This window comes from Leptidea sinapis, chromosome 41 (assembly GCF_905404315.1).
Source record: "Leptidea sinapis chromosome 41, ilLepSina1.1, whole genome shotgun sequence".
NCBI classification, from domain to species: Eukaryota; Metazoa; Arthropoda; class Insecta; order Lepidoptera; family Pieridae; genus Leptidea; species Leptidea sinapis.
Window position 1 is genome coordinate 4,301,431 of NC_066305.1, and position 12,669 is coordinate 4,314,099.

At 34.4% G+C, this 12,669-nt stretch overlaps 1 protein-coding gene across 5 annotated transcripts in view; it reads right to left on the reverse strand.

Moving 5' to 3' along the window:
• The window catches only part of LOC126976576 (adenylate cyclase type 2), a 196,809-nt gene that overhangs the window by 144,169 nt on the left and 39,971 nt on the right, over positions 1 to 12,669 (reverse strand). For 3 of the 5 annotated variants that reach the window (XM_050824968.1, XM_050824964.1, XM_050824966.1), the window contains exon 2: positions 480 to 625. In XM_050824968.1, the coding sequence (XP_050680925.1) occupies positions 480 to 625 (146 nt within the window). The remainder of the gene's footprint in view (positions 1 to 479; positions 626 to 12,669) is intronic. The other 2 variants (XM_050824965.1, XM_050824967.1) reach the window with 1 other exon arrangement.

Here is a 12,669-nt window from a genome sequence, read left to right on the forward strand (position 1 = left end):
ACGTTAAGACCACCTGAATTTAGATTCCAATGTGTTCGTTACCCAGTGATTTAATGGTTTAATATTCAAAAAACTGAGGAGCTAAATTTTTACCCTTTGGGCGCGGAACCCCAAAAAAACGAGCGAGCCTATTGTTCACCTAATGGCAGTAATATGAAAGTCCACTAAGTGAAATAGCATCCATGCTTGTGCATTAAATTTAATTTACTTTCTTCCACGTATAACCAAACTATGGAATGAGCTTACTTTGCCTTGTGTGTGTTTGCAGGACGATACGACATGATACGACTTTAAAAAAAACGCATCCACCTTTGTAAAAGGCCGTCAACGCTCCTATGATTCCTCTGGTGTTGCAAAAGAATGTGGGCGGCGATGATCACTTAACAACAGACCCATACGCTAATTTGGCCACTTCTTCATTAAAAAAATAAAAATGAAAGTATTAGGTCAAGCGTGCTTTAATCAGTCAGTAAACTTACGTGAGAGTGCAGAACACAAACTGCAATCAGCAGCACCAGGCAGCACAGTAGAGTGACGCAGACAGCCGACACGAACAAAGCATGCTTCAGTCTAATGCAGTATCTTCTGTACAACGCTTCCAGTTCCAATTCTGTTCCCTCTTCTTCTGCAAACAAACGGAGTCGTCAACAAAGCAATCATCAAACAGTTCAGATAAAATGTGGTGCTGCATTAGTGCTTATTAAGAGTTTATCATCAGACGGAAGACATCCACTACAGGACCAAGGCCTCCAAAGATCTCCACGACGATCGCTCATCCAACGTATTCCGTAGTCCATCTTGTATGCTTACCAACACTGCGTCTTCCGGTATGTGGTCACCACGCACTCGTCAACAATTTCAAGAGTACATTTCTTAATTGTTACGCAAGTAAGTGCGACATGATCTTCGTCTTGTCCATGTTCGTTTTGAGACCTACTCCTTGGAAAGCTGTAGGTACTCAGGCCATCGAGCATATGGCTTAAGTCTTCTATGGGAGACCATACACTGGCTGAAAAGCCATGATTACGATATCGTCTGCGAATCGAAGGTGAGTAATGTATTTGCCGTTTATATTTATTATTGATGCCCAGTCCGTTCCAGTCCAAAACTTGGTGACGTGTTCTTGTATGGATCTTCTCATTTCTGATTCGATCTCGCAGGGAGACTCCGAGCATAGCCCTCTCTGTTACCTTCTGAGCGACCATGAGCTTTCTTACCATCAAAAATTTGTTATTATTAATTAAATAGGTATATATACTAGCGGATACTAATGTAGATACAGTAAGTAAATTACTATTACTACTTAAGAAATTTATAATTATATTTATATATATTCAATTGAAAATGTTAAAATAGCTCATAAAAATATTAGTAATGAATTTAAAGCGAATGTTGTTTAAACACTGCAAGATTATAAGATAAAGTCAAATATTTAATTCTAAGAGATGTTAATGACCATCCAACATTTTTAATAAAGTATCAAAGCAATTTAAGAAATTTAATAAATTCCAAGAGATTTTAAATTCCATAGACCAAATACATCGAACAACGCATTTCCAGATAACCTATCAAATATATATATATAAAATTGACGGAAAACATGCAAGCTTACTAATAATAGAAAAATTTATATTTAGAACAAGAAACATATTTATGTGTAGACTTTTGTAGATATTAAAATACCATTATGTAATTAGTATGATTATTGCAGTGTAACGCGAATCAAATCAAATCTCGAGCGAAAATGAGGTGGGTGAAGAGGCATATAACAATTATCTATGTTCACTATATTCCTGAATATAAAATATAAATCTAGGTCAGATATAGCGATTTTATAGTACCATGTAAATTTCTGTCTCTGGGTGTTTTTTGTCTAGCAAAGATAGCAAATCATAATGCGAAACATTCAGTGGGAAGGTTAAGCCGTGACATCCACTCAAATATACCTATAGACCAGTACTACTTTCGTTTCTTAGCTTAACTGAACCGCTCCCATGAATTTACTGTGCCTTCAATAGAAGTAATTAATTGCCATTCCGATAACGATTACTACACTTTTATTATTATGACAAATGATTGCTATTATTTATACTTCTATATGTACCCCACGGCCTAACCCCTGAGTATTTTAAACACGCTCTTATTTGCTTTTATTTTATTTAGCTCTACCCGTGTGTTCATTTCTTTGCGTCACCGAAATGCTTAAAGCAGCATATCTGTAGCTATACAGGTATTGCGTAGTAAGTATTGCGCAAAATTAGTGCTGTGTATATTTATTTTTAAACATTAGTTTCACCCACTTTAAATTCGGATTGGAGTGAGCACGCTTATCAAGCGCCGATGATAATGCAATAATTAAAATAGTATGTCTATTTAACCATTTATTAGCTAGATATGTTGGTTCTGGTTGAATCTTTGAATGTAATTTTTGACCCCTTCAAAATATGAAACTTAAGTAATCATCGTTTTGAGACTTAAATATAATAATTTTATGATACAAATATTTATAAATAGGTACTGATAGAGATTTTTTCAGTCGATTTTATAATGTCAGTTATTTTATAAAGTTATTTTAAAAACATAATAAATCCTCACACGCCACCATTTGCCGATCAGTTCGTGCTGTGAAGTAAGTTCTTTCCGTAAACAAACTTCAAAAGCTGGAGTGATAGATTCGTATGCATTTTGGCTATGCGAGTAACACATGTGGTGATGGCGAGTGTCTATGTGTCCTGAGTCACAAGTCTCGGGTACTGTTCGATGTTACCCGCACTGCATAGAACCGAAGACCGTACCACATGAGTTAAATAGTTATTCATGTGAATCCATAGCATGCTAAGAAGTTTGGATTACTTTTTGAAATTCGGACACGGGAAAGTTTAGCTTAGTTTTAGCATAATAGTTTGCATGGATCAAAATGCAGAAACCTGTAACGAATAACATTGTAACATTTAATATTCTTAAATTAAAAAATAATTCATTGTTTCTAACATTATTTTTAATCAAACCAAACAAAACTCAAAATGTCACATAAATGGTGGATGACTGCAGTACAACGATTAAACAAGTTATTTTTTCCACTATTGATGAATGAAAAAGAAAAAAAAAACTTTATTAATATTATACATCAATGAATTATGGCGCTTTCAATTGAAACGTTTCGTGTCGAATTACCTATGGGTGACCTCTATTCTATAAATAAGACATGTATATCCGTCTGCAATATATTATTTATTTGGTCATTAAGATGGGTTTTCTCTGATTGGCATAATAATCAGTAATTAAACGAGTTTTATTATACACCGCAATCGTCAAGCCTATTACGTGCATATCATGAGTCAACTATAGGAAACAAGTTTTTGTACGTAAGTTATAGAATAAATTTAAAGTTCGTCTACAATATTATGTTTTATGTGTCTTTGTCAGTATCATTCATGTTCTCATCTGATTGGCTTCTCGCTCGAATTCAAATGTCACACTCAAACACACTGACGGGACCGACAATTTTTTGAAGTGAAAACTTATTTAGCCTCGTTGGGCACTTATTGATAGGGGGGAAGTTTTATATTGTGTTCGCGTCATGCGGACATGAAAAAAAATATATCGTACAGCGTGGTGCTGAACACACGGTACGAGTTAAAAAAAAATCAAAATAAAAATACCTAGTTCACCCAAATAAACCAATTTTCCATAACATAATTTCGGATCAACCTATAAGTAATCTAGTAGACGCGAGCTAGCGAAGTCACTAACACTGTGCTGACACTTAATGCTTCCACGCCGCGCCGTAGCCGTCATAGCTCGTAGGTCAATAGCACCCACGTAAGGGTAATTAAAATTTTGTTTTCTAAATATATTTCTTTGTTTGAAAGTTAAAATTTTTCAATTATTAACTTTAATTTATAGAAAGGTTTTTTTTGTTTACAGTTAAGTAGCTCTACCCGTGTGTTCATTTCTTCGCGTCACCGAAATGCTTATAGCAGCATATCTGTAGCTATACAGGTATTGCGTAGTAAGTAAGTATTGCGCAAAATTAGTGCTGTGTATATTTTATAAGTGAAATTGAATGGATTTAGTGAAAAGTTCAATATGTATTGTTGAAATAGTGTTTTTATTTGATTAATATATTATTGAAAATAAGCTTTATTAGTTTTAAATATTGTGAAAATTCTAATTTTAATTGGTACTAAAAATTCTAAGTTTCACTTCTGTCAGCTGTCTCTTCAACTGCCAATTTTTATTATTGTCGTTTTTGTAGCAGTTTTATTTTTCATTTGAGGTAACATGTAAACTGACTTCCAAGCAGACGGCGATAAAACCACCTGCTCTCTTAAAAATAATTTTCTCATGAAAATTTATAGATATAATGTTACTAACTTTTTCATGTAATATTATATTTGAGTTTCATATGTGTTACCTAGGTAACACTGAAAATGTTTAGAAAATGAAAAACGGCTTAATAAAAGCAACTTTCTAAAGTTGCCAATACTTTTATTGTTTTTCGAAGTACTCTCCGTTCCTCTCTACACATCGTCATTCGATGGAACCACTGAGAAAAGCAGTGTGCCTATTCTTCCTTAGGGGTCTCCTCTATGGCATATCGTACGCTTTCACCGCATCTTCAGGGCCCGTAAAGCGAATACCTCGAATTTTATCTTTAGTTCTTGGGTATAAATAAAATTCGCAGGGCGCCAGGTCAGGACTGTATGGCGGATGACTCATTATCGCGACACCTGCCATAGTCAAATATTCAACAGTCCGTTTGGCGGAGTGCACTAAAGCATTGTCGTGGTGAAGGATGATCCTGCTTCGAGGGCGCTGCTGTCGAATTTTTAAGACAACAGGCAAACAGCGATTGACATACCAGTCTGCAGTAACTTTCCTTCCATCTTCTAGCACAACTGTCACGACCTTTCCGACCAAAGAATGAGGCAATCTTTCTTTACCTTAGTTGGCCGATCCTCGAAAGGAAACACCCGCTGAGCTGATTGTGTTTTCATTTCGGGTTCGTAGCAATATATCCAACTTTCATCACCAAATACAGCATTTGAGTCACCGCCGTTGAACTTATCTAACATTTCGCGACACCAGACCATGGGAAGGTGTTTCTGGTCGTCGGTTAAAGTATGGGGAATCCATCTGGTACAAAGATTCCTGACACCTAAATGTTCGTGTAATATTTTTTGAACCCATGCTTAGGCTTGCCCGTATCTGCTGATAGGTCACTCTCTTATGTTCCTGTATCCTGCGTCGCACAGCACTGATGTTATCTTCAGTAGTCGCTGTTAAAGGATCATCATTGAGATTGCTACTTCCACGCGACTTAACGAGTTTAATCGTTAAATTGTAAATAGTGACACGAGATGGGGCTTTATAAAGTAATGCTAATCGCAGCATATCATAGCTTTGTTGTTGAATAATCCCACAACGAAAGTCATAATAAATCATTGACCGAAAATTTTCTCGCGTTAGGTTCATTTTCACGTATAACAAATATTTTAGATTTGCCGCCAATTCACAAAAACAAATGACAAATGAATTCAATATACTACATTAGGTTACCAAAGAGTTATATAAATTGAAATTCAATATAAGTTGTCATTAGCAATGTTTCTAACGGGCCAGTTCTAAACATTTTCAGTGTAACCCACGTATTACTACTACTATTTCCTGGGCCCCCTTAATCGAATGGTGTAGAGGAATGAGTTTTTGTCTTCATGTGTGGTTAGTAGTAATATAGTCTATAATTAGTTTTCCTGACTTAGTATCATTATGATTCATAGCCACAGAGCAAAAACTGCTGCTTCTACAAATTCAAGTTTCGCACAAAGTGATTGACAAATGTGAATTCCTAAGGGGATAAAATAAGCATGAAATGATTTCATAGTGGTTTGACATTTTCAGAGTAAGAAGTCCGAAAAAATACTAGAAATAAAGATAGAGTCATAATGCAGCATTTAATTTAATAAAACATCTATTTTCTGGAATAAGGCACCAGCCTTTATTTCTGTTTCAGATATACCTACTGTATGTGCCTAGTTTGTATAAGAGGTCCTAGCAATATCGACTTCATACCCATTTCCTTAGATGCACTTACTAAAACTTATGTATGTAAACTTATTTTTAAAATTAAGGTATTTTCAGTGTAAGTTGTACGTGCTTTGTTGTTGATACGTTTTTGGAGACAAAAAACCTATTTGTACTTGTCTATATGGTATATCGGTGTTTTAAGAAATATATTGCTATGAGGCGTGAGATTATATGAACACTTGGTCAATTTTGTAGAAAGCAGGCGTAATCTATTTAAGCTGATAATCTAGGTATGGGTTAGTCAATGTTCTGTTTAAAGTATCAAAATCATAACCTGTAGATTAAGAATAAACACATGTACTTTAAACTGTTGATATACGTTGGCATAAACAGCTGTATTGGCGCGTGTTCGTGGTGCCCATCAAGTGATCCTCATACAAGTTCGTTGATGGCTGATATGAGAAGTAAACAGTAATATCTTATCCATTATATAATTTTAATTATTTAGTACTTGTCGTAATGTGAGGCCTATTAGGGTTCCGAACTTAAAAGTTAAAAAAATCACAAGGAATGAAATCCAAGATGTTGAACTGCAAAGTGGCTGCAATGCAAATAGAAAAAACGTTTCTACCAAAGTTTTTAAATAGTACATAGTGTTATAGTTTGTGCTATGGTTACAGATCAAAATGGAACTTGACCGCTTGTCTTTGGATCTTTATGTTAAAGAGGACAAGCAGAGGACATTGTTTGATGACAACTAAACGTAAAGTGTATCTGCTACGGAAGTTGCGAGATATTCCTAATACAAGTGTCCTAAGACAACTTACTGGGAAGTCTCAACCACTAAAAAATGTATATGTAATCTTTGAAATAAACGAAATTTATTTATTAAAGTGATTGATTCATCCCAAGGTTGCAACAAAGAGTAATCACTGATTGCTATCATCATCAAATCTTGTAAATAGGACACCACGCATTTTTAATGGTCTCTAAATCTTATCGATCAGAAAACACCGAAAACAAATTTACATTTACGTTGTAACTAGTGAAAATTTCCTTAACGACTATACTGTCGAACGCTACACATTTTTAGAGCGAGACATTCGCCTGTTACTAAGCAATACTCTCTGCCCATTACAATTCAATATCGCTAAGGATTCCTAATTGAACCCAATATTCGGAGCGACATCACAATTGCACTCGTCACACATTGAGATATAAGATATTAAGTGTCATTGGCACAGTAATTTCACTAGCAAATATTAATGGTGATATTTCAGTTTTACTATAGGTATTCTTTTAATTTATTTTATTATATTTATTAAAATAAGGGACGAGACGAGCAGGACGTTCAGGTGATGGTAATTGATACGCCCTGCCCATAACAATTTAGTGCCGCTCAGGATTCTTGAGGAACCCAAAAATTCTGAGCGGCACTACAACTGCGCTCGTCACCTTGAGACAAGATGTTAAGTCTCATTTGCCCAGTAATTTCACTCATTACGGCGCCCTTCAGACCGAAACATAATAATGCTTACATATTACTGCTTCACGGCAGAAATATGCGCCGTTATCGCCGCCCATAATCTAGCCGGCGTCCTGTGCAAAGGAGCCTCCCACTGGTATTCGTTAAATAATGAATCACTATTATATTGATACGTGTTCTATAAATTTGAAACAACTCTAATAATAATTAGTGGACATCAAAACACTTTAATGCATACATTGTTTGATGGACAGATGGCCGGTTGGGCGAGAAAGTCCTCAAACGGCGGCCACGTACCCGAAGACCCAGTGTTGGTAGTATTGGCAGGCCCCCCACAAGATGGACCGACGATCTGGTCAAGGTCGCAGGAATACGTTGAATGAGGGCAGCGAGGACCGATCGTCGTAGAGATCTTTGGGGGAGGCCTTTATTCAGCAATGGTCGTCATTTAGCTGATATTATGATGATGATGATTCCATTAAAACCTTTAATTACATCGTTGAATTAAATAAATTATCCACCTTAAAGCATGTCTTATTTATTAAAATAATAAACATGCTAATGTCACTAAAACAAAATTTTCTTCTAAAGCATTATGTTGGTCTAAAATTTAGTATTGTAGAGTATTGTACAATAAGAAGCAAAGTTAAAGAGAACACAATTACTGTTACACAATTTATTTGTTTGAGGTCGTCGATCAATACAAATGTTTGGGTGAAGTTAGTAAAGTCCCTGCCCTAGTAATTATTATTGTTGTTATGTTTCTCGGCTATTATTAACTCCACAATATTTCAAATCCATTTTGGTAAAAGATCTTTGATTATTATTTTTTAAGTACATATTTATTATTGAAGACGATATAGGTGCGAAGGACAAAGATAGTGCGTTGGTTTGAGACGAATAATCTGCACTTAAACAGTAAAAAAACTGTTTACGTTTCATTACACCAAACACAGCGGAGGTACAAACAAACGTACTCATAAATTACCAGAAATGAAATGAAATGAAATGATTTATTTGTATGAATCGTGGTAACATAGTTGTTAATAATTAATAGGTGTACAGCACAATTCGCCAATATATCGGCATACAAATATTTGATTGGCAATCTTGCAATTTTTTTTATTAATACACATTACATAACTTTAATTTAATAATATAATATAAAATAAACATTAGTTTGTAAGTACCTCTCAAAAAATAACATTTAAATGCTATTATTTTTGGCTAAAGAATTCTTTTAAACTATAAAAGCATTTATCTATTAGCCATCATTTTAATTTTTTATGCATTAATGTTTTAGGCATCTCTCTAATATTGAAATTATTGGGCAAATGAGACTTTACGTCTTATGTCTCAAGGTGTCGTCGAGCGCAATTGTATTGCGCAATTTTTGGATTTTTACACGCTTTTTATTAGCTTCACCTGTATGTATGTTTTTTTGGTAACCAACCCGTTTGAGCGCGATTTTGATCCACTTTACACGGCCAGATTTCGTTCAAACTTTGTACATTTATCGAGGACCGATGACTATACATTATTTTGATAAAATTATTCCATTTTTCAATATCCGAAATAAATTTATATAATTTTCATCTCTTAGTCTATATAGCAGGAAATGATGTTAATTTTAATTATATTTAACCGATTTATCTATTATTAAGAAAGTTTCTAATACCAAAGAGAACTTAATTCAAGAATGAAAATTAAGTGCAAGTATAAAAAAACTAAAAAAATACGTTTATGGCAGGGCATATCAAATACCATCAACTGAACTTCTTGCTCGTGTCCCTCATTTTCATAAAAAAGTATTTAATTCCAAGTCAAATAAGATAACACATTCTAAATAAAAATTTAATTTAAAAAGTTTCAAACGAAAGTTGATCCAATTGGCCTCGGTCTGCCAGTTACATCTACAGTGAGTAGGAAATATTCAGTGATTGTTTGTAAGATTTTCAACAGCTAAAAAAGTTTCTGAAAAATTGTTCAATTTCGCTCACTTTATCGTGGCTGGTTGAATCTAGAATCTACAAAAAAGACACAAATAAAATCGGTAACGATGTTATCAAGTCTGAAATAGTTTACTTCAAGATTTTATTCTTAAGCGCCACCCAGTGTTGAAATAAAACAAGGACACGAAGAATTATTTTTTATTATAATATTATGGAGTTAAAGTATGAATTTACCGATTTGTACTGAAATTGAAATTCCTAATATTTAAACATGAGATTAATATACCATTTATGGTAGGAGATACACAATGAAGCGACGTCTCTACACAACGCCAAGTGATCCAGCCGTTTACAGAGCACTGGGAATATATACACATATTCACACTGTAAATTAATTTGTGAGGGAAATCTAAAATATTATCAATTGAACTCTATTAAAATAACATTATGGATTTAAGACTTTCTACTTGTTATTGAAATGTAAGTAAGCGTAAAAGGATAGATTTGTCTACCTATAGTAAGTTAAACTAAGGATAGATTGGCTATTGCAAACGGCCGCTAATCACATGCTATCCTTGACTATCAAAAGGAAAGTGACGGTGTTATATTTAATGGAACATTAACTTTAAGAATGCTTTCTGCAACTAGCATTAAGACGGACAATTAATGTCAAATATGATCTATTGACCAAGTATTGATCCTACTTTTGTATACGACATTTCTCACGGCACTGAACTTCACCCCGGAATCAAATTGACACTGGACACAACAATTGTCTGTCAAGGTGAAAATAGTTATAGTGCGGCTGATGTTTCGAGTTACTTTGGCAACGTACCAAGATCATAGCTTCGCTTAGACTTTCAATCGTATTTTAATTTGATAGAGTCTAATATTACTTGCAGTTATTTTATAGGAAGTTTTCTGAAGCGAGTAGCCAAAACATACTAGATAAACAGAACGCCCAGAAGCAACAGGTGAAATCAACGAAAGATACAAGTTTACCTGCCAAATAACTCAAATAGAATAGATATCTAATAAAAAAGACATGGTTCCTCTGCTACGAAATATTCCCGCGTCACATGTTTGATAATAGTTTTCATTTAATTTTTTTGTGATTGTTATTACTACAAGTGGGAGGCGCCTTTGCACAGGATGCCGGCTGGATTATGGGGAACCACACCGGCGCCTATTTCTGCCGTGAAGCAGTAATGTGTAAACAATATGTGTTTCGGTCTGAAGTGCGCCGTAGCTAGTGAAGTTATTGGACAAATGAGACTTAACATCATAAGTCTCAAGGTGACGAGCGCAATGGTAGTGTTGTTAAGAATCGGTTTCACAGAAACTGAGCGGCACTGAATTGTTATGGGCCTGCCCTGGCGTATCAATTACCATCAGCTGAACGTCCTGCTCATCTCGTCCCTTGCTGTCATAAAGTAGCCAATACCCAACACCGGTGCGCAAACTTGGCTCGCAATCATTCACCTTTTACACGCGATTAGCTTAACCTGTATCTATGAAAAGTGTAACAGAATCTTTGAACACAATTTTTACCCAGTTTAATATGTAGAATTGCATTGAAACCTTGTACACTTATCAAGGACCGATGACAATTCAATTATTTTAACAGTTTGTCCCACTATTTAAACGACTTCAAAAATGGAGAAGGTTCTCAATTCGTCGGTATCGCCAAAAGTCGGTGTCATGCAAGGTAGGTTTGTAACTACATACATAGTTATAGGTGAGATGTGCTTGAGACGTGAGGAGGCGGGAGGCGATAGCAGAGTCGCGGCGGGAGGACACCAATTCCAAAAATAACAATAATCGTAACTAGAATTAGAATAAAAAAATACGCAATTATTTTTATACTTTTTAATGTATATTCTATCTATTGTTTTGGAATAGTGTTCTTGAAGTCGGTTGTTTTTTTATTAGCTTGGTATGTATGTGTCTAACGGAATTTTTTAATCTGATTTTCGGCCCCATCAAAACCTCGGATTTATTATAAGCTTTACACGTTTGTCAAGAACTGATGTCTATTTAATAATTTATATAATCTGTCCCATTTCTTTTACCATGATCTTCAGAATAAGCGATTTTTTTGTCTGATACCCAGTAGAGTATTTGTGCTAAAAACTTGGCGTGCTAATACATCGATTTGTTATTACATCGCCCCATGCTTTTTTAAATCAGAATGCCTATTAAATCGCGAGTGTAACACGTAGCTGTCATGCACACTAAAGTAATAAACCTGGCCTGTTGTCATCCCTCATCTAACAACAAGAAGCTCTATCTAGATGTTTAAATTGTCCAAGCTTTTAAACAATTACAAACATTTTTTGTTACATAATCACAGTGTTCGTAGTTTATTGAAAATTATTTTCATCTTATTAGTTTGCTTTTCTAGAAAAGCGTGTTTTTTTATTTTATTCTTTTATGGAACGTTACCAAAAATTTAAAAACTTTAATGATACGCGAGTGCAGCAACATTGTTTATTATTCAACACCTTTCTTTTAAATTATTTTCTTGCGTTTCACTAACGTATAAGGTATGTTTTTAAACCTTATCGTATATTCAATATTTGTATAAGTGTAATCAATATTTTTTTAAGTTCACTATTGGCTTGTAAGATAAATCTTTTGTATTTGTTGGATATTATTTCTAATTATGTCAGTAATCACAACCATCACATTCAGGAAGCATCCTTACACAGCCAATGAATTCAAGCTCTGAAGGTTGATGCATCCAATATACTATAATTTATATATTATATAGTTCTTCATTAATTTTTATAAAACATTTGATATTATTTAAACACGATTCATATATTGGATTCGGCATCATACAAACTTATTTGTTATGTATATAAAAGCTATTGTAAAATATTATATTTGATTGTAAAGAGTGGCCGTTGAGTTTCTTGTATGTTCTACTCACGAGTGTGCTACTTATTCAGCAATTTAAATAATATATTTATAGTGATGACAAAAGCGCTTAGTTTAAGCTTAATTGAATGAAGTTTATATGACTTTGGGCTTAGTTCTATTAGTACGAAAGAAGAGCCTATAACTACAAAGTGAGCCTTGTTTTAATTCTGTAGCAGTCTACGAAAACAATTTAACTAACATAGGATGATAAAATTTACAGCTACGAGACAGATTACCAACGTTTCAATTCCCTTGTAGCAATGAAAAAACAAAAGG